This window comes from Pelodiscus sinensis, chromosome 1 (assembly GCF_049634645.1).
Source record: "Pelodiscus sinensis isolate JC-2024 chromosome 1, ASM4963464v1, whole genome shotgun sequence".
Lineage (NCBI taxonomy): Eukaryota > Metazoa > Chordata > Testudines > Trionychidae > Pelodiscus > Pelodiscus sinensis.
In genome coordinates, this window is record NC_134711.1 from 230,874,687 (window position 1) to 230,901,889 (window position 27,203).

General features: G+C 46.2%; 1 protein-coding gene across 2 annotated transcripts in view; it reads right to left on the reverse strand.

Annotated features, from left to right (window-relative positions):
- The window catches only part of RFX8 (regulatory factor X8), a 66,997-nt gene that overhangs the window by 14,132 nt on the left and 25,662 nt on the right, over positions 1-27,203 (reverse strand). The window contains exons 5-11 of one of the 2 annotated variants that reach the window (XM_075917233.1): positions 25,422-25,485; positions 21,987-22,097; positions 21,820-21,897; positions 19,460-19,573; positions 17,992-18,142; positions 9,168-9,226; positions 6,105-6,261 (exon numbers count right to left, since the gene is read on the reverse strand). In XM_075917233.1, the coding sequence (XP_075773348.1) occupies positions 6,105-6,261; positions 9,168-9,226; positions 17,992-18,142; positions 19,460-19,573; positions 21,820-21,897; positions 21,987-22,097; positions 25,422-25,485 (734 nt within the window). Of the gene's footprint in view, positions 1-6,104; positions 6,262-9,167; positions 9,227-14,138; positions 14,343-17,991; positions 18,143-19,459; positions 19,574-21,819; positions 21,898-21,986; positions 22,098-25,421; positions 25,486-27,203 lie in introns of those variants that run through there. The other variant, XM_075917242.1, reaches the window with a different exon arrangement.

Consider the following 27,203-nt stretch of genomic DNA (forward strand, 5'->3'; position numbering starts at 1 on the left):
AGAGGGGTTAATTCCCAGGGCTGGGAGATCTGCAGTTTTCCTTCTTATCGACTAATCAAGCAGTCAATGGAAATTCCATTCACTACTCAATTAGCTGACTAAACGCAGTTTAACATACTTATTTCAAATGTGACGGATGGACTAGGTTTGTAATCACTATCAGTACTAATGTGAGTTTTCATTGATACACAACTATCCTTTTGAGCTTCAGATTTGGAGACAACTGCTTTCACATGATAAAAGGAGTTTCTGAAAATTTTGCTGAGAAACTAAAAATTTAGCCACTAGTGTCCAAACTCAGTTCAGAAGCGGCAATGCAAAATGTTTGAAAATTAATGCATTAAGCCAAAGGCTATACTGTGAACTATAGCAAAGTCATTATTATTCTATAACAAAAGTAAAGTTACTCTGGGTTTATACCAGTACAACTGAGGGTAGAATTTATGCCTTCTTCGTTCAAGAAGGTTCAAGGACAATCAATAAATCCTTCAGTAAAAATAAGTTACTCACTAATTCTAGTAGCAATAATACTTTGCCTTTAGAAAGTGTTTTAGTTTTTTTAAATATTACATAAGCATAAGCTAACGAGTTCTCACCACTACTCTGTACAGTAGGAAAAATAATCACAGAGGTGAAATGTCCAAATTCACTTAGGCTATGTCTACAAATCAAAGCTATTTTGGGATACATTCGGTATCCCGAAATAGCTATTCCACATCTTAAGAGCAAGCCCATTATATCAAAATATAACAGGCTTGCTATTCTGATTTCCCTGTAAACCTCATTTCACGAGGGATAAGGGATGTTTTGGAATAGCACCTTATTTTGAAATTTGGCACTGTATAGACAGTACCACATTTTGAAAAACTATTTTGAAATAACATTGGAATAAGCTACACAATTTATGTAGCGCAAATTGCGTAGCTTATTTTGTGGCAAGGGTGCTGTGTAGATGCACCCATAGGGTATGTCTACACTACAGAGTTAATTCGAAATAACAGACATTATTTCGAATTAACTGTAATAGCTGTCTACACATACAAACCGCTATTTCGAAATTAGTGGAGCCCTTATTTCGAATTAGGTAAACCTCATTCTATGAGGAATAACGCCTAATTCGAAATAGCTAATTCAAAATAAGTGCTGTGTAGACACTTATTTCGAATTAGGGGGCCTCCAGCCCTTCCCAGGGAGCCCTGGTGGCCACTCTGGGCACAACCAGGAGAACTCATCTGCTCCCCGCCCAGCCCCAGAGCCCTTAAAGGGGCAGACTCTGGCCACAGTGCCTGTACCAGTTGCCAGCCTGCCAGGACACAGCCAGCAGACCATGCACAGGATAAGCCAGCCACCCGTTGCCACCCAACCCTCCACCGCTCCCCAGGACCAGGCTGGCAGCTCCCAGGAGCCTGCCAGGGGCCGCAAAAGGTGGGCACCTTCCTGGTCAAGTGCAGAAATCGTGGGCTTCATTGAGATTTGGGGGAAGGCCTCCAATGCCCACGATCTTTGCACTAAGCACAGGAATGCGGCCATCTACAGCCACATGGCTGCCAGCTTGGCCACCAGAGGTCACATGCAGACCCAGGAGCAGGTGCGCAGCAAAATAAAAACTGCGGCAGGCCTACGCCAGGGTCTTCCAACCAGGGGCTGACCCGGAGGCCTGCCCGTATTTTGAGGGCCTGGACTGCATCCAGGGTGGGTCAGACGGTCCATGCCCCCCTGCCCCTGACAATGGGGAAGAGGAGGAGGAGGACGACGGCGCCCTGCACCCAGGAAACTTGAGCCATCCCAGAGAACCCATTAGCAGCCTCATGCGAGGCTGTGGAGGCCTCCACATGTGAGTGACATCATGGTCTCCTTATGTGGGGCGGGGTAGGGAGGGGGAGGGGAACCCAGGGACCTTACCCTGGGGAGAGACACTACACACTGCTCACACTCCCGGGGATAGCAGGACATGATGGTGCAGACACCTGCCGTCCTTGCCTTGCAGAGGGGGGCTGGGTTTCACCCACTGTGTCCCCAAGGAGAACTGACCACTTCTTTTGTTTCACCACAGCCACAGCACCTGCGAGTGCAGAACGCACCACCCCGCCTGAACCCTCCACCCGAACCCGGGCCAGCAGGTGCACCCACAACCAAGAGGAGTTCCAGGGGCAGTAGCTGCGCCTGCAGGGACGGCAGGTTGTAGCCAGACACAAACCCCATCTTGTTTTTCCACAAACCCCATCTTGTTTCCCCCCCCCCCCCCAGAGCAAGAGAAAGGCAGTCAGCCTTTGATGCCCTGGGAACACAGGTGTGCTGCCTGTCCCTGACTCTACCATAAACAGAAACCAGACAGTAAATGGGCTAGCTGATGACCCGGGGCCTCCCGTCGCCCTGATGGCTAGTACCAGTAATTGACACGCCTGCACTGTCCCAGAGAGGAATCTTCACCCATCACATACCAGAGGTGCCCATTGTCTGCATTTTCCCAGGTGTAAATTATGCTTTGCACCCTTCGTGGGAAACTTGGTGTTCAAAGCCATTTTTCCTAATTGGCCACTTGAAACCAGGAAGAAGCCTACATGACCCAAGGGGTATAAAAGAGGTTCAGCAGCCCACCCCATTTGAGCTCCAATCATCTATACCTGCTGGCAGGTATTGATTGTCTCCCGAGGTCTGTGGGACGCCCAACCTCGCCCTACTTCTTCCTGAGGGATTGAGAGAAAGACGCTGGCCACGCCAAGTCTGGAACGCAGGGGTGAGAATATATACCTGCTATGTGTCTATTTTGCATGCATTTAATAAGAGCTCAGAGAACCAAAGGGTTTCATGGTACCTGTAAGTGACTTATTAGTGTAATTTCTGTCCTGTCCTTTGTAGTGTCTGTGTTATCTGTAACACAGTAGTAGCATTTAACAACTAAGTTTACCCTGTAACAATAAATAGTAACTGTTTAAGCTTTAACCTGACTCCTTCAGTTGCTGTAACAGAACCAAGCACAATTTAAAAGAACTTCAGCCGGTCATAAGGGACTCACTGCCCTGACCGTCGGCTGACACAGGTCCACAGCCAGGAGCAGTGGGTGCAAGAGGACCTGCAGCTGCGGCGGGAGAGCTTGATGGAGCTCCGGGAGCAGGGCTGTGCCCTCCGCAAGCACCTGCAGGCCCTGGCGGACCGATTGCTGCCTCCTGTGGCTCCAGCCCCTGCGGCCGCCTCACCTATCGCTCCCCCTCCCACTTCTTCCGCACCCCCCATCCCTCCTGCCCCACCCTCCACACCCACTCTCCCCCAATGCCCCCGCACCCACAGTGCTGCGAGACGGGAGAGCCAGCAATACCCCCAACCCTGAGCTTCCCCTCTCCCTCCCTCCCCCTTCCAGCTCCCTCCTCCCAGGTTTCCCCTCTCCCACCCTCATTCCTACCCTCCCCCTGCCCTAGTTATGTGAAATAAAGACTTTTTTTGTGGCAACACAGGTGTTTTTAGTGTAGATCAGGAAAGGGGGTTAGGGAGGGGAAAGGGGAAGGAGGTGAGAGAGGAAAGTATGGCCCCAGGCTACAGTGGGGCACGCCAGAGGGACTTCAGACCTCATCTGCCTGGAAGCTCTCTCGCAGGGCTTCCCGGATGCAGCCAGCCAAGGGCCTCCCGGCTGGCAGCCTTGTGGGGCTGTGCGTACTGGGCAGCCATGCAGTCAGCCTCTGCCATCCAGGCTGGCAGGAAAGCCTCCCCCTTCCTCTCGCACAAATTGTGGCGCACACAGCATGCTGCCACCACGTGTGGAATCTTGTGCTGGGAGAGGTCGAGGTGGTTAAGGAGGCACCTAAACTGTGCTTTCAGTCGGCCGAAGGCCCCCTTGACTATGATGCGGGCCCTGCTGAGCCTGGCATTGAAGGCCTGCCGGGAGAGGCTGAGGTGTCCCATGTAGGGCTTCATGAGCCAGGGCTGTAGGGGGTAGGCTGCATCCCCCACCAGCACACTGGCATCTCCACGTCCCCAACCCTGATGTGGCAGTCAGGGAAGAAAGTCCCGGCGTGCAGCCTCTGGCACACGGAGGAGTTGCAGAACACCCATGCATCGTGTGCCTTGCCGGACCAGCCCACATTGATGTCCGTGAACTGGCCCCGGTGGTCAGACACGGCCTGCAGGATCATGGAGAAGTATCCCTTCCTGTTGATAAAGAGGTAGGCCTGGTGGTCTGGGGCACAGATGGGGATGTGTGTCCCGTCGATTGCCCCTCCCCCCCGCAGTTGGGGAAGCCGAGGGTGCTGAACCCCTAGATGACCGTGTCCAGGTCGGTGAGGCGGACGACTCTGCAGAGCAGCACCCTGTTGATGGCCTTCACCACCTGCAGAGAGAGACACAAAACCGAGGGTCACTGGGGTGCCCGGGTGGCTGGGAGTGTCCTTTCCCCACCACTGCCCCGCGCCCCACTCCAAGGAGCAACCCTCGCTGCAATCCTGGCCACCGCGGGCGGTCTGTAGCTTGGCCGGGATGGACCTACCCCTCCTGGGAAGGGCACTTATACCACCTCCCTCCTGTTTTCCCTGGGGCAGCCCACGTCCTCCTTGCAACCCCCCATCCTGGACCAGTGACGGGTGAGTGCTGTACCTGCATGAGTACTGCTCTGATGGTGGATCTACCCACGCTGAACTGCTTCTCAATGGATCGGTAGCTATCCGGCGTGGAGAGCTTCCAGAGGAAGATGGCCACCAACTTGTGGAGGGGAATGGCGGGCCTCGTGCGTGTCCCGTCTCTGCAGAGCAGGGGCGAGCCACTCGCAGAGCTCCAGGAAGGTGTCCTTCTTCATCCTGAAGTTCTGGGTCCACTGTTGGTCTCCCCAGCGCTCCAGGACAATGTGGTCCCACCAGTCGCTGCTGGTGTCCAGATGCCAGATGCGGTGGGGCACACTGGCGTCCGGCCGCCGCTCCTCCAGGGCCCCCATGGAGGGCCAGGGGGCTGCAGTAGAAGGTGCCAGGCAGCCTCCAGCAATTGCTGCCAGGCTTGCAGCAAGACATTCAACATGAGAACCAGAGTGCCTGGGGGTGGCTCTGGCTCCACGGTGCCAAGTGCTGCAGTGTCCCAAAGGAGAGCGACCAAAGCAGACGGAGAAGAAAATGCTTTGCTGTCACTCAGCGAGGTAGGCAAGCAAGCAGGGAAAGCTGAGAACCAGCTGTCCAGGGGGATCCCTTTGAGCACAAGCCTCAGATAGCCTCAGACAGCAGCCACACAAAGCAACTACTGACCTGATGCCCTGCTGGAACCGGTTTCAGCTGCCCTTAAATGCGATCCAGCGTCCAATCAATGTGGACGTGCTATTTCGAAATAGCAAAACACCATTTCAAATTAGTTTTTGGGTCTAGATGCGTTATTTCAAATTAGCTTATTTTGAATTAACTAATTCGAAATAAGTTAATTCGAAATAGCGCTGTAATGTAGACATACCCATAGAAAGTTAGGGGCAGAACCAGGAATAAAACTCAAGATTTTTTTTCCATCCTATGTTCAGTCCAGTATATCAAGTTGCCCATCTCTCCTTTATACATTTAAACGGAAGCCTATTAACCTAATAATTAAACTTGTCATTATACAGTATTATGTCATTGCTCCATGTAAATGTTGCACTTCGTTGTTTATAAATTAACATAGGTTCTATATGCCATGGCATATTAGAAAGACACAGATTGCAAGGTCAATAACCTTTGTCCTATTCATTGTACAATATTTAAATCTGTCCATTTGAAAATAATTTAGTGCAGTTTGGTTAATACTATAGGCGCAAGCACAATTTAATTATCTTTTTATTGAAGACAACAAATAAATATATAATTTTTATTGTTAAAATTTTGCTCGAAGTACACTGATATACCAACATAAAGATGCTGCTGCTACAGAAAGCTGGAAGTCAGAATCAGAACAGAAAGCTTATCATTCTTATCCTTAATGCTTAGAGGATAATGTTATATGTGCCAATCTTAATTTTACTGGACCTGTTCCAATAATTAGTATTATAGTAAGACTATGCTTCTGATTAAGACACATCATGAATAAACACACACGGGTAAATGCTAAAGCTTAAATAAGATGTGAGCCAAGTGCTCCAATGCATAAAAAAAGATATAAAATATTACATTTGAGCTCCATGTCACTTTCCATTTCATCCATGTTTCTAAACTTCTTTTGCAAGGAATTTCCAGGAATGTCCACAATTCCCTGGTTGATAATGGCATTCAAGTCTGATTTTAAAACAGTAACTCTGCTGTTGTTGTTCAAGACTATTCTCATTGTCTATAGATAAAGAAAAAAAAGTAAGTACCTTTAATTTTGTTAAACCCTCCTCTGTCAAAGAGTATACCTTTGTTAAGTTAAAACATTGAGCTTAATGACATTACACAACCAGACTGGCCTCCAAAGGACTAGTTAGGCACATTCCAAATTTTCCTCACTGAATGTTTAGCAAATAATGATCTACTTCTCAACAATATTCTGTATTCCTGAGTAAGGTGGAACAGACAATATTGACCAGTAAAAAATAAACTGGCATGATGAACATTCAGGATGGCCATGTCTACATTAGGAAACTATTTCAAAACTCGTAAATTAATAACTTGTCGACTTAATAATGCCCAATGCAGTGAATTTGAACTAGCTTGTCCTCAGTATGGGGCAGCCTCAAAATTAGTTTGAATTAGTCCAAAATAGCGCATCCACATTGTACGGAGTCTGCCTTGGCCTTAGAGCCCCCAGAAGCACTCTGGGGAGGCCATCAGGAGGGCAGACACTTCCTATGGCTGGTTGGTCTGGCAAGCTGCGACACATACTTACAGGGGCTCCTCTCTACAGCTGCATCTCACAAGCCACTCCTCCACTGCCTCTCCCTCACAGGACAGGAAAGGGATGCAGTGGACATGTGCTTTCTTGTGCTCTGGTTTCCTGCACAGATGCCACAGCATTCACACCATGGAGCCAGAGCTGTTGCAAAGTAGTGCCAGGCTTATGGGCCTCTTGCTGTGCTACATGGCGCAGTACTTCCAGACTACTCTCATAGTCCGTGCCTGGTCACCGTTATCACATGCTATTATTTTGTCTTCCCTAATTAACCTTTTGAAATGGTTCAGAGGGGTAGCCAAGTTAGTCTGTAACAGTAAAAACTTAAAAAAAAAACAAAAAACAAGAGTCTAGTAACATCTTAAAGACTAACAAAACATGTAGATGGTATCATGAGTTTTCGTGAGCAAAACCCACATCTAAAGAAGGGGGGTTTGCCCATGAAAGCTCATGATACGCTCTACATATTCTGTTAATATTTAAGGTGCTACTGGACTATTGATTGTTTAAGTTTTTTCTTTTAAAATGGGAAAATAATGAAGAGAGAGTAAATGATGAGATATTGGGATAGAGAGTACGCTTATTAAGTTTGCAGATGATACCAAACTGGGTGGGGTTGCAACTTCTTTGGAGGATAGGGACATAATTCAAAATGACCTTAGAAAGTTAGAGAAATGGTCAGAGGTAAACAGGATGAGGTTTAATAAAGAGAAATGCAAAGTGCTCCACTTAGGAAGGAACAATCAGTTCCATACATACAAGATGGGAAGCGACTGTCTAGGAAGGAGCATGGCAGAAAGGGATCTAGGGGTCATAGTGGACCACAAGTTGAATATGAGTCAACAGTGTGATGCTGTTGCAAAAAAAGCAAATATGATTCTAGGTTGTATCAACAGGTGTGTTGTAAGCAAAACTCGTGAAGTCATTCTGCCGCTCTACTCTGCACTAGTTAGGCCTCAGCTGGAGTACTGTGTCCAGTTCTGGGCGCCACATTTCAAGAAAGATGTGGAGAAATTGGAAAGGGTACAGAGAAGAGCGACAAGAATGATTAAAGGTTTAGAGAACATGACCTATGAAGCCAGGCTTCATGAACTGGGCTTGTTTAGTTTGGAAAAAAGAAGATTAAGGGGGGACATGATAGCGGTTTTCAAATATCTAAAAGGGTGTCACAAGGAGGAAGGCGAAAATTTGTTCCTCTTGGTTTCTGAGGACAGGACAAGGAGTAATGGGCTTAAAGTGCAGCAGGGGAGGTTTAGATTGGACATTAGGAAAAAATTCCTAACTGTCAGGGTGGTCAAATATTGGAATAAATTGCCAAGGGAGGTGGTGGAATCTCCCTCTCTGGAGATATTTAAGAACAGGTTAGATAGACATCTGTCAGGGATGGTGTAGACGGAGCTTGATCCTGCCTTGAGGGCGGGGGGCTGGACTCGATGACCTCTTGAGGTCCCTTCCAGTCCTATTATTCTATGATTCTATGATTCTATCTATGAACATACAAAACACCCCTATTTTTTTCTATCATCAGGAAATAAGACGACCCCAGGCTTCTTATGTCAGCTGCTAACAATAAGGGTACGTCTAGACTACAGGCTTCTGTCGACAGAAGTTTTGTCGACAGATACTGTCGACAAAACTTCTGTCGACAAAGAGCGTCTAGACTACATTGAGTTCTGTCTACAAAGCAAGCTGCTTTGTCGACATGGTAGTGTAGACGCAAAGGACAGTTTACATGCAATAACATCTTCTGTCGACAGAAGCTCTGTCGACAGAAGGCGTTATGCCTCGTAAAATGAGGTTTACCAGCGTCGACAAAACTGCTGAGTTCTGTCGACGTTATGTCTACAGAACTCAGTGGTAGTGTGGACGCAGGTATAGTTTTGTCGACAAAAGGCCACTCGGCTAGGAAGCCAAGTCCGAACTATCTGTATGCCTCGTTCCTCGTTCCACGAGGCGTACAGATAGTTCGGAATAGGAAGCCTAGTCCGAACTATCTAGTTCATGCCGTGTGTAGCCGCGGGCACGGAGTCCGCACTAGCGGACATTTAAAAATGGCGGCGCCCGGCAACATGCAAATGAAGCCCAGGAAATTCAAATCCCGGGCTTCATTTGCAAGTTCGTATGACTACATTAACCACCCTAGTTCAAACTAGGGTGGTAGTGTAGACATACCCTGTGTGTGGACCTAAGAGGATTGATTTGTCCCCCAACCATGGCTTGTAGGAATGTACAAACAAAGAAATGTTTTGTTGTTATATTACAAACAAAGCATACAAAATACATATCCAAAACCTAGGTCAGGCTTATTACATGCGAGGTGTTCAAGCCATTATGGATTTTGGTTTTAAAAAGTACATAGCACATACCTTTGCCATATTTGAAAGATACGTTTTTCTTCTTAGTCTTTTTACAAACACCGTAACTTCTGTTAAGAAAGAAGAGCAGGTGCTTTTTATTGGCATTTTAAATTCTAAAGCATACTATGAGGACACATGTTATTATACTTTAGAAAATGGGCCCCTGAGGGAACCATGCAAAAGACTGAGGGCTTTATCCAGCAAGGAATTTAGTACCTTGATTTCAAAGACAGTTGAGGTACTCAGCATCTTGTAGGATTGAGGCCTGCCATTCTAAAGCTTGCAGTTAGCAGACAATAGCTGCATTGATTAAAACTATTCTTAAAATCAATATACTCATGACAAAGAGAAGACTTTCCCCCCAGATTTCCCACCCATTATACTTTTTCTTTTTTCCTTGTAGCCATGTGCTGTTATATTACAATTTAAGATCAATTAAAGAAACAACAATCATAAACCTTTTCAATTTTGATTTAAAAATGAAACCTTTGCCTTCCTGCTTCCATAATCGTGAAGCATAATGACCAAGAGGCTGTATTTAATTTGCTTCCAGTAGCACTCACAATGTGCAGACACTGTGCAAAACTTGGAAAGTATCATCCCTGCTGTGAGGCCATAAGGATAAAATAGGGTTTATGTTTTATCCTTAGATGCAGGAAGATCTAGTATAAGTACAGAATAAGTTACAGAAATTTCCAGATGGGTAATCTTTTCTCTGAGTCAGATTCATGACCTTCTGGGGTTCATGCGCATCAGAAGGTTATGGATATTTTTTTCTCAATAAGGCCCAATTTAATACATTACTCACAAAAAAAGACTATATTAAAAGAACATTATTAAGGTTGCAAAGTCAAACACTCAAAACTTATGGAAGGCCAGAATTAAGATTGGTCTGAAATCCTAATTTGACCCCCCTCAAGGCCATGCATTACGACACAGACTTTAATTAGATGACTACACAGACACTATTTTTTCCACCAGATTCCTGCCACATTCACCGTGCAGGATGGATGGTACTCAGTTAACGAGCAGATATTCAATAGTCTGTGGTTGTACAGCATCTAGTACAATGGGGCCCAGGTCCATAACTGGGGTCCAAATACTATGATAACACAGACAGTAATTATAATCCTCATTTCACAAATGGGAACTGAGGCACAGAGACATTAAGGTAAAAAATATCCACTAATGTTGGGTGCCCAATTTGAGAAACCTAGGTCCTGATTTTTCAGAGTACTTAACATTATATAGGACTTTATATATTCAGGCTCCCACTGACTTTAGTTACAGCTGTCAGTGTATAGCACAAATTAGGCTCCAGTATCTCACCGTGTGCACTCAGAAAGTGAGGAACAGCCAAGTAATGATCATTGACACATACGGCAACTGCCTGCAATATCTTTAGGGGATGATACTGTATTAAGTGTATGAATGGTTTGTGTATAATTGGGGGCCAGGGACTGAACACACTACAGGTGGGAAAGGTTACCAAAATTTACCCAGAAAGTGAAAATAATAGGAGAGAATTAAGGCAAATTACTCAAATTATAACACCTCCAACAAGGTACCTCTCCTGGGGAGACTTACATATTTTGGTTCAAATGGGATTCTCCAGAGACCAAGAGTCAAAGAAAGGACTTTGGGGGTAAACAGCCAGCGCTTAAGTTGACTCAGGGCCCTGTTTCTAATCTAAAGACTGAAATGAACTTGTAACCAAAGGGAAAGCCAGCTGTGGGCTTTGAAAGACTGACAACCACTGAAGGACCGTGTTGGAGTTGGGGGTGATGTCTGGTAAGCTTTTTGACATGTCTGTAGATTCTATTATTGTTTTCATATTCTCTCTCAGTGATGCCCTTAAGAATAAATGTGCTTGCTTAGAAGCTGTGTGGCATCTTGTAATGGCTGGCCATAGTCCTCAGACAGAAAACAAAGTGCAGGTGCTACTTTTCAGGCAGACTGGCTTGCTGGGAATGTCAGAGTGTAGATTAGGAAGGGAGTGAGACATAGATGTCCTGTCTCTGAAGAGCTGACAACTCAGAGCTAAAAATCTTTAAGTGAGTGGAGGGTAAATACACGGTCTGTGGAGGGTAAATACAACTTGAGTTACCCTAAAACTGACAACTACCTCTACCAACTATCTGAAAAGTTTAAGTGACCTGCGTAACAGTACATATGAACTCTGAAGCAGAGACAGAATCCCATCCGTATATTCTGTTCCAGTTTCTGGCAAGAAGTGTGCTCTAGTGGGCACGATCTCATCTAATTATTTTCCAAACTAGCTTAAACCAGCAATCCCTTCCTATTTGTCGACCCAGTTTCAGTCTATATTCTTCAGGTTTCTCGACCCAGTCTTCTTGCCCAACTAATCCCAGTTCCCACTTCCTGGCTCCTTCATCTGATCTGTCTCTTACTGCCCATCCACTGGCGACCAAGCCTAGTCTCCCATCCTGGGCTCCTCATCCAATCTCAGTTTCTCCTGCCTACTCCCTGTCACCTTGACCCACTCTCTGTGTCCAGATTGTACCGGTTTCCCCCTCGTAATTCAGCTCCTTGTCAGATCTGTCTCCTCTTCTCTACTTACCCATGGCCAGATTAGCATTTTGTGAGCCTGATGCCAAACACATCTGTGGGCCCCCAGGTAGTCGTTATCAGGCCCTTCCGAGTGTGGGCCTGATGTGGCAGAGCTATGGTATACCCAGCACTGAGTCTCAGAGGCCTTTTTCACTTTGATCACACATCTCTGCAAGATTCTATGTATACAACTTCCTCAGACCCCAGTTTTTCTCATTAAACTGTACACCCATCCGGATTTACCAGTGTCCACAGTGAGCGGAAATGTCATATTGATCAGGGGAAACTCTCCACAGATTTATCTCCTTCCTTATCCAGACATTCCATAGCTATTTCTCCAGGATCACCCTATTTCACCAGTCACTGCATGTGGCCCTGGTCTCAGCTCAATAAAGTTCCTCAGCCAGCAGCTACCTGATCAATTCTGACAAATCTCTACCCCAGCATCCAGTACAGTGTAACTATTTTCAGTTTGTGTGGTTGGAGGATATCTTAATCCATATTGTAAGACTATCCCACATGATGAGGAAAAGTTTAATTGCCTTTGTTCCATGCTTTTTTTCTGTGGGGAAATCACTGATGCATAGGGTTGCCAGGTGTCCGGTTTTCTACCGAACAGTCCAGTTTTTGGGCCCTCTGCCTGGAAAAAAAACCCAGAAAATACTGGACATGTGTAATGTCCAGTATTTCCTGGTTTTCCGATTGGGCGCTGGACGGAAACCTGGCAGGGGAGTGACTGGGAGGCGGGGCACGATCGGTGCTGGGAGCCCTGGTTGTGTGTGAGGAAATAGAGGGGCAACTCGGTCCATGCTCCTGCGCGCTGGTCAAGTGCGTGGTGGAGCCACAGCTGGACTGACTCGTGCAGGAAAGGAGTGCCCTGAGATCTGCACCGCCTGGGTCAGTCCTACTCCTTGCCGGCTGATTCGCTTCCCCGCCCCCTCCTAGCTGGCCAGTTGGTTGATTCTTCCCGACTTTTCCTCCCCGTCTTCCCCGGCCAGTCCTCCCCCCCACTGCCAGCTCTGCCTCCCGCTGGCCTGTTCCTGCTCCGGATCTTCCCCTGCCATCCCTGCTTCCGGCGGCCAGTTCTCCCCTCCTCCTCCTCCTGAGCTCCTCTGGCCAGCTCTGCCTCCACTGGCCGCCCCCTCCTCCCGATATCCCGTGGCCAGCTCCGTTCCACCTGACCCCTCCCCCCCACTGACCAGCCCTACTTCCTGTTGGGCCCCCCATCTCCCCTGGCCAGCCCCGTTACCCCCCCCCATTAGCTCTGTTTCCCGCCCCTCCCTCCCGGCCAGCACCTCCACCCCTCCCCACATGTAGCGTGTCCGGTATTTTTTTTATGACTACCTGGTAACCCTACTGATGCAATATTACTGTCTTCTTTTGAAAAGAAGAAAACTTAAAAAAAAAAAAAAAAAAAAAAAACAACTGATAATGGCAGTTGAAAATAGCAATTCCAGTCCCAGTTAGCACTGGGAAGATGCCAGCATTTGTTGCTCAATTTTATCCTATTTTTTTCTACAACAAATTGCAGTGGATCAGTATTTGATTTTGGAGAAATGATGTAACAGCCGCCCAAATTATATTTGAGCACTCCTGTTCAAATCTAGAAGGCAGGAGCTAGATTCTCCTTCTGAGCGTTAGATAAAACAGGAAAGGAAAAGCCCATTTCTGCTTCCATGGCTGTGGAAACAGAAATCCTGCTATGTGCCTGGCATTTATAGCTAAAGCTGCCCAGACCCTCTGTAGAGCCTTCCCTCCCTCACTTATCATATTAACCTCTCCTAGAGCGGTCCACACACTGCCCTTGGGGGCAGAAAACTGAGGCCACTAACATCCCTAATCCAGTCTGGGAAGGCTTCTGAGGGTGAGATCTGGGCCACAGCTGCTCACTCCCTGTGCACACATGCTCCCCACTCACAGCCCCACCTCTTCCAGCAGCCAGCCCTCCAGTCACAGCAAGCTGCTGTGCAGGGCTCACAGCTTCCCCTAAACCCTCCTTCTCCCTCTCCTGTTGCTAGCTGCCAAAGGAATGCTGGGAAATGTAGTCCCTTTCGTGCTCCAGGGCCAGCTGTCTGTCAGGGAGCTGGCTAAGGAACTACAGCTCCCAGGGTAGTTTGGTCTCATCCTGCCCTGCAAGCTTCCACTGCACACAACAGCTGGGAGGAAGGGAGAAAAAACAGGGACCTTCTGAGCTTGGGTCTGGTACCAAGGAACAATTGGCCCAATGGTAAAAAAAACACCCTCCCTTCTTCATTGTCTCAGTCTCTTTGTGAAGCCAGTCCCAGTCTACACCAATCCCCTCATCATACGCCCTCAGTGCTCCCTCCCAACACAATCAAATGTCTCCCTATTCTGCCAAATCCATTCCCCTCACTGGCTCCCAGTCCTACTCTTTCCCCTTGAACTCACATTTACAGTTTACTCCTCTGTACAGTTCCAGCTCAGCAGATGCCTTAATCCAATCTACTCGTTTTTCTCCATCTATCATCTGTTGTTATGCCCTTTTACTTGAAGCAGATGGCTTCCTCCTCCACATTTCCTGGCTTCCAGCAAACAAATTCATAAAAGCCCAGGCGAGACAGGCTCACCGTTCTGGTATCAGCTCCCACCCCAGCCTACAGCAGCCAGGAGCAGCTGTTATTAAAATCTATCTTCACCCTAGTAGCTCTGGTCTGGAGCATGTTCAGTCGCCTGTGGGGATGGCACATACGCAGTCTGGCAGCAATTGAAGCTAGAGTGACCAGATAGAAAGTGTGAAAAATCAGGACTAGGGAGTGGGAGGCAATAGGAGCATATATATTTTTTAAAAGCCCTAAATAGCAGGACTGTCCTTATAAAATCAGGATGTTTGGTCGCTCTATTAGGAGCTGTGAGGGCATGAAGCAAGCCCAGGGAATACAGAATTTTCAGAGATTTTATCTGATAAGCTCTTGCTAATCTAGTAGCAAGCATGTGCAAACTGAAATTTTTCCAAGATTTATAACTTGAGCAAATTTGGGCTTATTTTCACATGAACAACATGAGGCACACCCCTAACACAAAGTTGCCTCCTCTCCCTTGGTCAAATGTCAAGGCATGATAGAGCAGTGGTTTTCAACCATTTTTTCTCATGACCCAGTTGAAGAAAATTGTTGATGCCCGTGACCCCACATAATTTAAATAGAGTGTGGGCTCCGGATTGAGGCTGATGAGAGTTTGGGGAGGGGGGTCTCTAACTTTGGAGCGGGGGGAGTCAGGGATGAAGCAGGAGGGGCTTACCTTCTGCAGCTCCTGGTCAGCAGTGCATCGGGACTGTTAAGGCAGGCTTCATGCCTCTCCTGGCATTGCAGACCATGTTGCACCCCAGAAGCAGCCAGCAGCAGGTCCCCAGCCAATAGGAGTGAGGAGCTAGTGCTCAGGGTAGGGGCATGCATGAGCCCTGTGCACTCTCTACTCCCACACACCTAGAAGCCGGGTTTTCTGCCAGCCACTTCTGGGGCGCGGTATGGTACAGCAGTCTGCCTTAGCACCCCTGCTGATCACCTGATTACTCTGCAGCAACGAGACCCAGTGGAATTGTAACCCACACACCTAGTGTGGTTACTGAGCAATGCAAGTGGTACCTAGTCCACAGCAACAGTTAAAATCAAGAGACCTCTACAGCATGGGCTGGGATCCAGCTAGCTTTTAGCTCAGAGGGTAGCCGCTCTTGTACTCTGCTTCAGAGGTCCCAGGTTCAAATCCACTCAGTGGCGGTTACAGAATATCAGGCACAAATCAGTACGGGACCATGACCCTGAGTTTGAAAACCACTGTGCTAAAGTATTACTCCAAACTAATGTCTCAGCTTGTCTCTCAGACATCACCTTGTGGCTGTCTAGCCATCCACTCAAGCTCAACAAGGCAGAAAATAATTCCTCATTCTCTACCCATCCCTTTCTACTATTGCCTTTCTCAATCACTGGACAAAACTTCCCTTTTCTCTGCTAGTTTCAGAGGGGTAGCTGTGTTAGTCTGTAATAGAAAAAACTTAAAAAACAACATAGTCCTGTAGCACCTTGGGGACTAACAAAAATGTAGATGGCATCATGAGCTTTTGTGGGCACAACCAACTTCTTAAGTCCTATAGACTGGGTATCATCCTCAATTCAGACTTCTTTCTAGCTCCTCCCAGTCAGCCTATGCCTAAAGTCTTGCAGATTCTTTCTGCATAGTGCTTTTAAGATACAGCCTTTCCTATCCATCCACACAGCTAAAACTCATGTCCAAGCTCTCATCATCTTGCAGCTCTATTACTGCAACACCATCTTCCCTGACACTGACCAATGCCATCTTGCCCTGTTGCTACCCATTCACAATTCTGATGCAAAGATCATTTCCTTAGCTGTTGGCTATGTCACCCCTGTCTTTGCATCCCTTCACTGGCTCCCTCTCTGCTATAATATCAAACCTAAACCACTTGTCTTCACTTTCAAGGCCCTTCATGACCTATCCCCACCCCACCTATCATCTCTCATTCTGCAATGATGAAAAGTTGCTGGGGGGGGGGGGGGGGGGAAAGCAGTGAGCGGAGGGATTTAAAGGTGCAGTGCCTCTTTCTTTTGTGCCTTTTTGGGGTTTTTTTGCTCAACAACTTTGGTCCCCCTCCCCCCTTTTTTTTTGTTCAACCAACTTTTTTCCCCACCATGTTCGGGTTTTTTTTGTTGTTTTTTAAGTATCTGGCAACCCTACACTTCTTACATTTTAAAACAAATATCTATATGCTTTCAGCCATGCTACCTTTCATGCTTGGGAAATACTTCCTGTAAAAAATCCACAAAGTGACCTCATTATGTACCTTCAAACCCCTCCCTAAAACTTTATTTTGCTGTAAGGCCTACAAAAAAACCCTGACAATTAGGTTTCCAGTGTGTTGAAACTGATGCCTATCATGCTGGCCAATATTGGCCCATTGTTTCCTTGTACTGCTCCATCTGTGGCTTCTGGTCTTATATTGCAAGCTCTTTAGGGCAGGAATTGTTTTTTTTTTGTTCCATGTTTGTATAGCATCTAGCACAGGGGGTTTCTCATACATGTCTGAGGCTCCAACGTTCTATGATGATGATAAAGAAAATACCTCAATTTTTTTAACATGGACAAAACAACATGTTTTCCCCTAGCCTCATTTTTGTAAAATGCTGATCTGTTGCCCCTCATTTTCCAAAAAAATTCAACTTAAGGCAGATACCTACCATGGAAAATTTCAACCCACATTTTTCAAGTTTTGGAAACTGAAAACAACTGAAAAAACTCTTAGGCTACGTCTACATTGGCAAGATTTTGCACAAAAGCGGCCACTTTTGTGCAAAATCTTGGCACCTGTCTACACTGGCCGCGAGTGCTTGCGCAAGAACACTGACGTTCTAATGTATAAAATCAGTGCTTCTTGCACAAGTACTCTGACGTTCCCGCTCAGGGAGCAATTGTTCTTGCGCAAGAGGCCAGTGTAGACAGGCAACATCAACGTCTTGCGCAAGAAAGCCCGATGTTTAAAATGGCCATCGGAGCTTTCTTGCGCAAGAGAACATCTACACTGGCACGGATGCTCTTGCGCAAAAGCACATCTTTTGCGCAAAGGCACATGCCAGTGTAGACGCTCTCTTACTCAAATACTCTAATGCAAAAACTCTTGCGTTAAAGAGTATTTGCACAAAATCTTGTCAATATAGATATAGCCTTTTAATGTGAAGTGTTGGGCAACCTTAGTAATAGATGATGCTACTAACCCTGCATGTAATAATTTAATAAAACGAATAGGAACTTTGAAGTTTGTTACATTTTACAAAATGGTGTCACTATTTATCTGTAATTTAGTTATCAAAATACTGGTGTTGTACTATAACTTTAAGATGGACCTCACTATTACTTTCAGCTTTTTAAACTATGATCTACCTTCTCTGCACATTATTCATAATCAACAACACTGCCAAAGAGACCATGCCAACGCACAAGTTTTTAAAAAAAATTAAATTCTTACTTAACATCATTTAGCATAGACTGGACATAATTTGGTTAGAATTATTTTTACAAATTTGGGCAGGGCTACTTATTTTTGGTTACAACCAAATTAATCCCATTCCTCACAAGTATCAAAATTATACCACCTGAAAGAGTTTAAAAGTATATTTTAAAAATGGTTTAGTATCAGGGTTTTTTTTCCACTGTAGGTAGAGTCTAAAAATGGATTTGTTATAAAGTTTTGGACAAATTCTATACATCTACTCACTCCATTACTGCTGCATACCTTTTATTTTGGAAATCCGTAGTAATAGTGGAAGATCTTCCCAAACAGTGAGCAGCCAAAGTTTAACGTTTTTACTGAACAATCTGACTGACTTCAAATATTGTATAGAAACATCTTCCAGGAAGTCATCAAGGAGAATGCTCTCCATTTCCTAATACAAAGGTTCATAGGGAAAATAGATTATTGTGGCTTGTTACAGATGTTTCTAAGATCATAAAACAAACTTATATTGGTAGCCTCAATCTGCATAATACATGGTCCTGTTCCTGCTTCCACTAAAGTCAATGGAAAACTCCCACTGAGTTTAATGACCTAGTTAACTATCCTAACTATAAAAGCCTGACTATCATTTCTTTAATTAGTCATCAAATATTATTATGATGGCCAATTTCAAGTAAAAGGTAAATGCTTATGAATGAAGAACTGCATGTTTCAATGTGGAAGTTTCACTAAAAGCATATACTGCTGTAAAAGGACCAACATATATATATTTTTAAATGGCACCAATCCAGTATTCATTCTTCATCAGTCGCATTGAACCTCATGTTAGAAGGTGTGATGGGGTATACCAGCCCTGCCTGGGAAAACAAGGGTTAACCAGGCTCACCTGGCTGAAGAAGGTTCCCCATCTCTCCAGCCATACTGGGTATGCTCAGATTGCAGCCCAGGTATAAAGGTTTGGAGAGAAGCTCAGTCTGGGCTGGCTGCTGAACAGGGCCTGGGGGTAACTGCTAGTGGGGCTGGACCAGACCTGGAGACCGGCTAGTAAGGCCCCAGGTGATGGTGACCTAGAGGAAGGAGTCTGGTGGAGGCAAGTAGACAGTAGCCCAGGATGGGCAATTAGAGCCTGGATAGCTTGGTATGTTGCAGAAAGATTCCCTGCCAAGCTAGTGGTAGACCATGCCACTGCTACTAGGGCCCTGGGCTGGGACCTGGTGGAGTAGGGAGGCCCTGGGTCCCCATATACCCTCCTCAATACCCAACTTATGGGGCCTGCACCTGCTGCTGTTGACTCTGGCTGCTAGGCTGAACTGCCCCAATGAAAGAAGAGCTTAGCCCCAGGCTGTATGCTCCTAGCAAGAGAGCCATGTGTTTGACAGCAGCTCAATTACTGTATATATGGGGTTAGGATGTGATTTCAAGAGCCCCCAGAGACTCAACTATGCCCTCCCTCTTGGTGCACTGCCCTGTGACAGAAGATCATAAAAGCAGGTTCCACTGATGCAGGCTAGATCTTTTAACAGTGCCTATGGAAATTCAATGAGTGTTGGGTGTCAGCCTCCAATGAGTTCATCCAAAAACCTCAGCCATAGTGTTTCAATAAAGTGTAAAGAACAGACTTTTAAGATTCAGGTGGTATTTCCCTGGTATAGAGGCACAATAAACAACTATATTCATATATTTTCAGCAATTCTAGTTGAGACATTAACAGCAAAATAATTGCAATAAACAACTGTGTCTAAAGTACCTTGAACAGCTGTCTATCATAGCATTTAAACAGCTGGCATACATCTGGCAGTGACATAAGCATTATTGTTTCAGGCTGCAAAGACTTCCAGAAAGACATGATAAGGTTTTCCACCTATTGCACAAATTCCTTAGTTAATTTTCATTAAACTTGCACTTGTGGCATGGTAGACTTAATGCAAACAACACTACACTCCTCAATGCGGCGGAGGGAGGAGCTCTGATGGAACTGACCATGCTTCCTTAGTTCTCCTCCTGGTTCCCTCCGAACCCTCATTCTGACCTAGGTTAGAACAACCTCAGGGCAGAGTTGTCCCATCCATAGGATGGTTCAGGGTTTCTGCCCGAGGCCCAATGCTTTAGGTAGCTCTGCCTCACTGTCCTACGGACAGGACTTCTGGATCTGAGGGTGGCCTGGGCAATTACTTGGGGAATCTGAAGCAAGGCAGCGGGAGTCTGGCTTTCCCCTCCCTTGCACTCATCATGACAGTGGAAGCCTGCTCTGCTCTGCTGCCATCTCTAGGCCACTGTGGTGAGTGCTACGGGGCCTGACCCTGGCTCTCATGCTGCACCAGGTTCCCCAGTAATCCCGCAGGTTGTGTCCCTTGGGGGCTTTGGGGAATAGGTGCAATGGAGGCAGAACAGAGGTGGGAAGGGGTGGGGTGGAGCAGGGTGGGGGCTTGAGGGAAGGGTGGAGTAGGGAGTGTATGGGTTCCACGGGCCCTGTGCCTGGGATGGGGTGCCCTGGACCCCACAGCCGCTTAGGGATGGCCCTGCCTCAGGATGCAAGTTAAACTTTAAAACATTGGTCACCGAGTCAATCAGGATTAACTGGTTGAGCCTGGGGAGTCTCCCAGTCATTCGCAATCTCCAGTGTTGGAGCAGGACTGCTCCACACCACCGGCCTCTTCCTGGAAGTGGCCAGCATGGCTCGGGGCGGAGAGGGCAGAAGGTTCCGTGCACTGCTCCTGCCTACAAGCATTGCCTCCACAACTCGGGAATGGAGAATTGTGGCCAATGGGAGCTGAGGGGGCAGGCCAGCAGAGAAGGGCAGTGTGCAGGGCCACATCACCTGCCCTCCACCCCCAAGGTCACAGACACGTTGAGGCCCCTTCTGGGAGTGGTGTGGGGTTGGGGTAGGCAGAGAACCTCCTCTGGTATCCAACTCCCTGCCTGAGCCCAGTGAAAGTGATGGGGGAGAGATGGAGTGAGAGTAGGGCAGGGCTTCAGAGAAGGGGTGAGGCCTTGGGGAAGGAGCAGGGTAGATCTTGGATTGCCCTTAAAGTCAGAAGGAGATCGTGGGCATGAAGTTTGCTTTAAAGGAGGAAGAAGAGAGACAAATGAGCAGTAATGTAAATATGTCCACAGATACGGAGAAAACCGGCTAAATAAGAACTTGGCCTTTTTCAAGAACAATTCTGTAAATTATCCCCACAACCAACCTGTTTTTAAACACAAACCAGCCAAAATCTAAGGTAAGTTTAGTAGATGTCTTGTTCTTCTTAGTTTTCTGAGATCGACCAAACATTTTTTTTTCCCTTTCAGTACTCTCCATCTGCCCAAACTCATTTTAAATTCAATGGGAATTAGGCACGGTCATGGAATAATCAAACCCTGCACTGAAGATGAAGGGATTAAGACAGTGCTCTTAGCTGCAGAAGCCTTGCTTACCAGACATTGCTGAACACGCTCCAACTACCATTGAATAAAAGCCCAGCTCAGACTGGACTGACTGCTGAGGAGGAAGGATGTGATGTGCTAGCCCTTGCTGTGGACCAGCCTGGAACCTGGCCCATGGGAGCAGAGACTCTGGTGCCCAGACAAACATCTAGGCCATTGGGCCACACTGTCTTAGGATTAGGGGCTGATGTATACTGACTCCAGCCATTAGGCAACACTGTCCTGTGACTAGGCCATTGGGCCATACTGCCCTCCAATTAAGTGTTGTTACGTATTGACTTGGACCACTAGGCCATGCTTTCCTATAGCCAAGGGAGATTCTAATTACTCTGGCTGCTAGGCCAGGCAATTGGGTTGCTAGGCGTGACCAGAATGTTGTAACCACAGAGCTACTGAGCCATCACCTCCCCTTCAAAAGGAAGGTATAATCACGACCCTGCAACAAGCACCTACATAGTTTTGAGGATCTGGGCCTGGATCTCTAATTTGGCCCCTACAACATACATGTCATGTCAAAGTATTCCAGAATGATTTAACTGAGTGCCCAGTTTGCATATATGATCAGATGGCATAATGTAGGAGAACTACATGGAGATAATTTTGTCATTGCAATATTTCTGTCATTTAAATAAATCACTAATGCTCATATTTACAGATCTGTTGTTAAAAATGAAGGCATACCTGGTCAAGTTCTTTGTTTCGCAAGTTCTGTAAAACATCCTGACAGTAGTTACAATACTCATCAGCAAGTAACGCAACCTAGAGAATGCAAACAAAACAAAAGGGTCTGCAAAACAATCACAACAAGCAGGAGTTAATTTTCTTGATTACTGAATGCCTAAACTTACAACTTTATAGGAGTGTGTCTTTCCTAATTCTTGCTCCCAAGAAGAAAATCTCTTGAATTCAGGCAAAGGGGTTCCAAATTTGTCTCTCTCTGTCTGGAAGCTGATATCAGACTGGAAACAATCAAATGGAAAGGGAGGGCTGTAAAAACAGGGACAATTATACTCACTAATGACCACAGGTGGGCATGCAAGTTAGCATGCCCCCACCTTCCTGACAGCCCTGGAAAGCCACACAGCAGCCAGTGACTGGAGAGCACAGCCTCCGTTGGTCTGGCCAGCCCTGGGGAGAGATCACACCACCCCGACAGCTTTGGAGTGTTGTGGGGCAGCTAGGCAGCACAGCCCACACTGCCCCAGCTTGGCCCAAGGCAGCAGCCAGCACCAGGCTGTGAGAACTCCATTGCCCTGGGATGCCCCTACCCCATGCTGTATGCCTGCTCCCCACCCCTTTCCCTTATCTTCTACACACACCTCCCAACCCCCTGTCCAGAGCCCCTTCTCTTCCCACAACCCTGACTCCTGTCCTGAAGGACCCAAGCAACACCAGGTAAATCTAATGTTACATATTTCACCTTGGGAATTTTTGTTCCAATACCTATTATGGCAGATGCAAGACCTTAGAAGTGCGTGGGACCCAAGAACCTCTTAAGGGCAACTAGCAAGGGGCTGCAAAGGGGTTACGGAGATCACTGGGACCTGACATGTACATTCTAATTCCGAAAAGTTTGTCCTGAGAGGTCTCAATTAAAAGCCAGTGTCACCCTGATCACCAACAGCTTTGTGAATTGTATGTGTACATACCACATTAGGAGCTGAAAATAGGTTTCCAAAGTCTATATAATAGTGATGGGCATCCAAGACTAGTGAGTGGGCCACAGGATTGAAAATCAGCATAAGGCAAACTGTAGCCAACAGCCCACTGGAACTCCACCTGTGGCCCATGCACCCCGTCTGCCTCCTTCCCCCACCCCCTCTCATATACCGGGGAACTGGAGCTCTGCACTTCCTAATCCAACGCTGATTATTTTCAGGAATAACGGCATTGAGCAAGAGGGTTTTTCTTGTACAAGAAGGGGCCGTGTAGACAGCTCCTTCTGGTGCAAGAGCCTCTTCCGCAAAAATGGCAGCTCATTATATACGAAAATGAGGCTCAGCGATATTCCACGCTTAGCCTCATTTGCATAGCTCTGGCGCAAGATCAAGCCAGTGTAGACATAGCCGAGGTGTTCGGGCCACAGGTAGAACCTCAGTGGGCCACATATAACCAGGCGGCCGCAGGTCGTCACCACTGATTTAAAGTTTAGGTTGCAAACCACAGTTAATAGTTCTGCAATTTCACATTTGAGTTCTGAAATGAATGAATGAATTTACTCTTGGGTAAATGCCATCTGGTCCTGGTGATTTATGACTGTTTAGTTTATCAGTTTGTTCCAAAAATCTCCTCTAATGACACCTCAATCTATGTTAAGACATTTCTAACTCATGCTGAAATCTAGGACTCTGGGGACAGTGTCAAAGAAAACATATCCCAGAGTCCCTCCTGCCCCCACTCTCCCCAAATGATACTGCTCTGCCCTACAACAGAAATGCACTGTGAGAAAACTTTACTGTTCACTCTGCACTTCACCAGGAAGCAGCTTGTTTTGTAAAAGGCTTGATAGGTTCACTCTCCACTGCAACCCTAGGAGGCTCTATAAAAGTGTGTTTGTAGAACAGTGATCAGACCAGAATAGGTTACTGCCACTGCTGCTGAGCGGCTGCTGTTTGCCAAGGAAGCTGGGATGGGGGCTTCCATTTTCAACAGAGTGGACTGCAGATTGTTGGTACACAGAGGACTAAGGAAGCTATCCCATGGAACTGTGGGATACTTATAGGCCTGAGTTAAGCTCGACTGTGGCTACACTGCAAAGCAATAGGGTTCAAACCCTGGATCCTGGCTTGACTTGAGCTTGTACATTGTAAGCCTGTAGGGTCCTGGGACCCTGGGTCTGAGCCTGGATTAACTCAGTTGTAGTATCAACACAAATTGGGTTAGCTTTGTGCCTGGGCTTACACTGCAGTATGGACTAGGGCTGTCAATGAGTAGTCGATTAGATGATTAACCGAGAAGCCTAGGCTTATCGGTTAATCCAGTCGACTACTTGCATTCTCCTTCCCTGATGCCTCTGTATCAGCAATGGAGGCAGCAATGGAGGGGAAGCAGGAGCCAGTGCTGGGTAGAAGCTGGCTTAAAAGCTGATTGCCCCCAGCACCAGCTCCACAGTGCTGCCTTCTCCCCACACTTCCACTGCTGCCTCTATTAGAGGGAGAGCGTGGTGAGGAGCAGGTCAGGGGAGGCTACCGCAAAGCAGGTGGCAGGCAGCTGGTCTGTGCAGGGAACTGGTTTTCAAACTGGCTTCTCTTGTGGACCGGCTCCTGCCTGGCACCCCATGCTGTATCAGAGGCAGCAGCATGAGTTGGCAGGGGGCTCACTGGGAATGGAGGTAGAGTGCACTGGCTGCTGCACTGGCTACTGGACCTACCCCTGAGAATTACAGAATAGTCAGCTAACTGCTGAGAATTCTTGCAGTTAATTAACTATTCTATCACCCACCATCTAACATCTCTAGTATAGACATAGTAACACAAAGTTCATAATGATGGTATTCTAAATAGTATAGCTGGGCTCCACTTCTAAGGTTCCTGGATACAATGCTGCCCTGTGTCTGCATATATTTTATCACTTGTAATGCACTCATTGCCATTTCCGAGTGCTCTACAAAATGAGATACATCCATTCTCCTCTTCTTTCTCAGTTTAATCGGGGTTCTCGTGTTGGCCACATGCTGTTGGCAGATTTCCAAGCATTCCAATGTCAAGACAACTCCCAGCAGTATTATTTTAGAAACATCTGCACCAGCTAGTGAGCTTCACATCAGGCCCTAATGAAACTGTAATGGCAGTACTCATATTCTTGTCATGCCAATACACTTTCATTGATCTGGCTCATTTCTGTAGAAATGAGTCTATAAATATGGGCCTGCACAAAGAAGGCTATGTCTCACTGACACCCACAGACACAAACCTGGGCCACTATGCTAATGATTTGGGCAAACAAGGTGACAAAAAACATTTAACAAGTCAGTAAGCAACCAGTAAGCACTATGCACAGAGATATACTACTTTAAAGTGTATTATGTGCAGGGGTTAGGTGACTCATGGTAGCACGCAGGAGGTGCACCTGCCCTCCCAGAATCCTGCCAAAAATGTAATTGATAAATGGGGTGCCCCCACGTCCCATCTCTGCCCCTATGGCTAGCCCTCCTTGCCCTCAGGTACCAGTCACTCCTGCACATAGGATGTATTTCGCTCAGACATAATATGCAACTGTTTCAGCTCATTAAACCATTGTTGATCTCCCAGTTTTGTAGTAAATCTACTTTATTTGATACTCACTGTTCCTTTTCTGTAGCCGTTGCTCTCACAATTTGCTACATCCTCACAACTGGAACCATCTCCACTGTGTTGGAATACACAACATAAAAGCCAATTTTTTAAAAATGGTTGGCTTCTTAGATTTTTAGCATGCGAATGATCTCTAAATAGCTAGTTTATCAGACTGGGACAAACACAACCATTTATGCAATAATAATAATTTAAAATAAATAATCTGTCCTTTTTGTCACTCATGCTCATGACTTTTAGTTTATTAACTGATTCTCTAAATGGGTTGATCTCTCAGATCCTAATTGAAAACATCATTACTTAAATACAATCAACAAACAGGCCATTTTCAAATGCAAAGGTACGGTGATCTCAATTTCCTGTGCCAAATTAGTGGATGCATCTTATTGAAACAAACACGCACAAGAACTACAAACATGTAAATAATAAAAGGGGTGCTTTTCAACACCTTGTTCACTTTGATTCCACAGCCCATCCTTTCCCCTCCTTTGTTGTCAATTTCGATTGCAAATTGTTCGGTGCAGGAACTGTGTCTTCAACTTCATAATGCATCTGAGGTGTCAACGCTCAGCCCTAGTCCATCCTTATTAATATTTATATGAACTCTTTAAGGAAGCTGGTTTTATACCATAATTTGAAATGCCAGGAATGTGCAGAAAATATGCAGCTTTACCTGTTGTATATTTGCTGCCAACAACGCCATCTCCCAAAAAACAACAACGAGACCTGTTGGGACCTTAAAGACTAACCCATTTATTTGGACATAAGCTTTTGTGGGCTGGAGCTCACAAACTCCTTGTTGTTTTTGCTAAAACAGACTACCCCATTGCTAAAACATGGTTACCCAACCCAAACTTGTTGCCATTTCCCAGCTTTCTCCGTCGTCAGCTGCCTGAAGCTGATCACAGGCAAGAGAGGTAATACTGACTGGAAGAGGGAAGCATTTTGAAGAACTGTCACAGCTTTGGATTTCTGGGGACTCCTCGCTGTTTCTAGCGTATAGTCATGGTTGTATAAAAAATACACTTTCACTTATGGCTGGTCAGAAGCCTGCATTAGGGCTGTTCAGCTGGACACCAAACTCATGGCAATAATCTGTACATTTGTGACCTCAAGATTTGCTTACAGCAACTCATTATATGTAGGGAGGAAGTCGCACACCCTCAACATAAGTCAAACCATGGAAAATGCAGCAGCATATCTATCACCACAGAGACTTATACCAGTTTAGCAATGTCATCACAAGTATGCCAGCACAGCACTGTAGTGTAGCTGTGGACTATTCTTATGGTAGGGTTTTTCTGCCACTAAAGGAACACAGCACCTCCCTGAACAAAGTTATCTGAAGGATAGTCTGCACTGGGACTGGGAATTTACATAAGTACTCCTGTATCTCTTGGGCATTTGAAAAAAACACACCCCTGAAAGTAGTATTTCCCATTTTGATTGGATATATTCCTAGAGGTTTCATCACATGACAATCTTGAATTAAAAACTAATATTTGATTTCTGGAGACTCAAGGACAATCCTGGCAAGCTGGTGACCCTACCTGAGACACATAGCTATGCCAACCTAACCTGCAGTAGACAGTATTAAGTTAATAGAGGACTTCGTCTGTTGATCTAGTTACCATGTCTTGAGGAACTGGATTACCTTCACCAAAAAGAAACCTGTCCCATTGACCTAGGTAGTCTACACTGAAGTGGCAGCTGTGCCCCTGTAGAACAGTGGCTCTCAACTTTTCCAGACTGCTATATCCCTTTTTAGAAGGC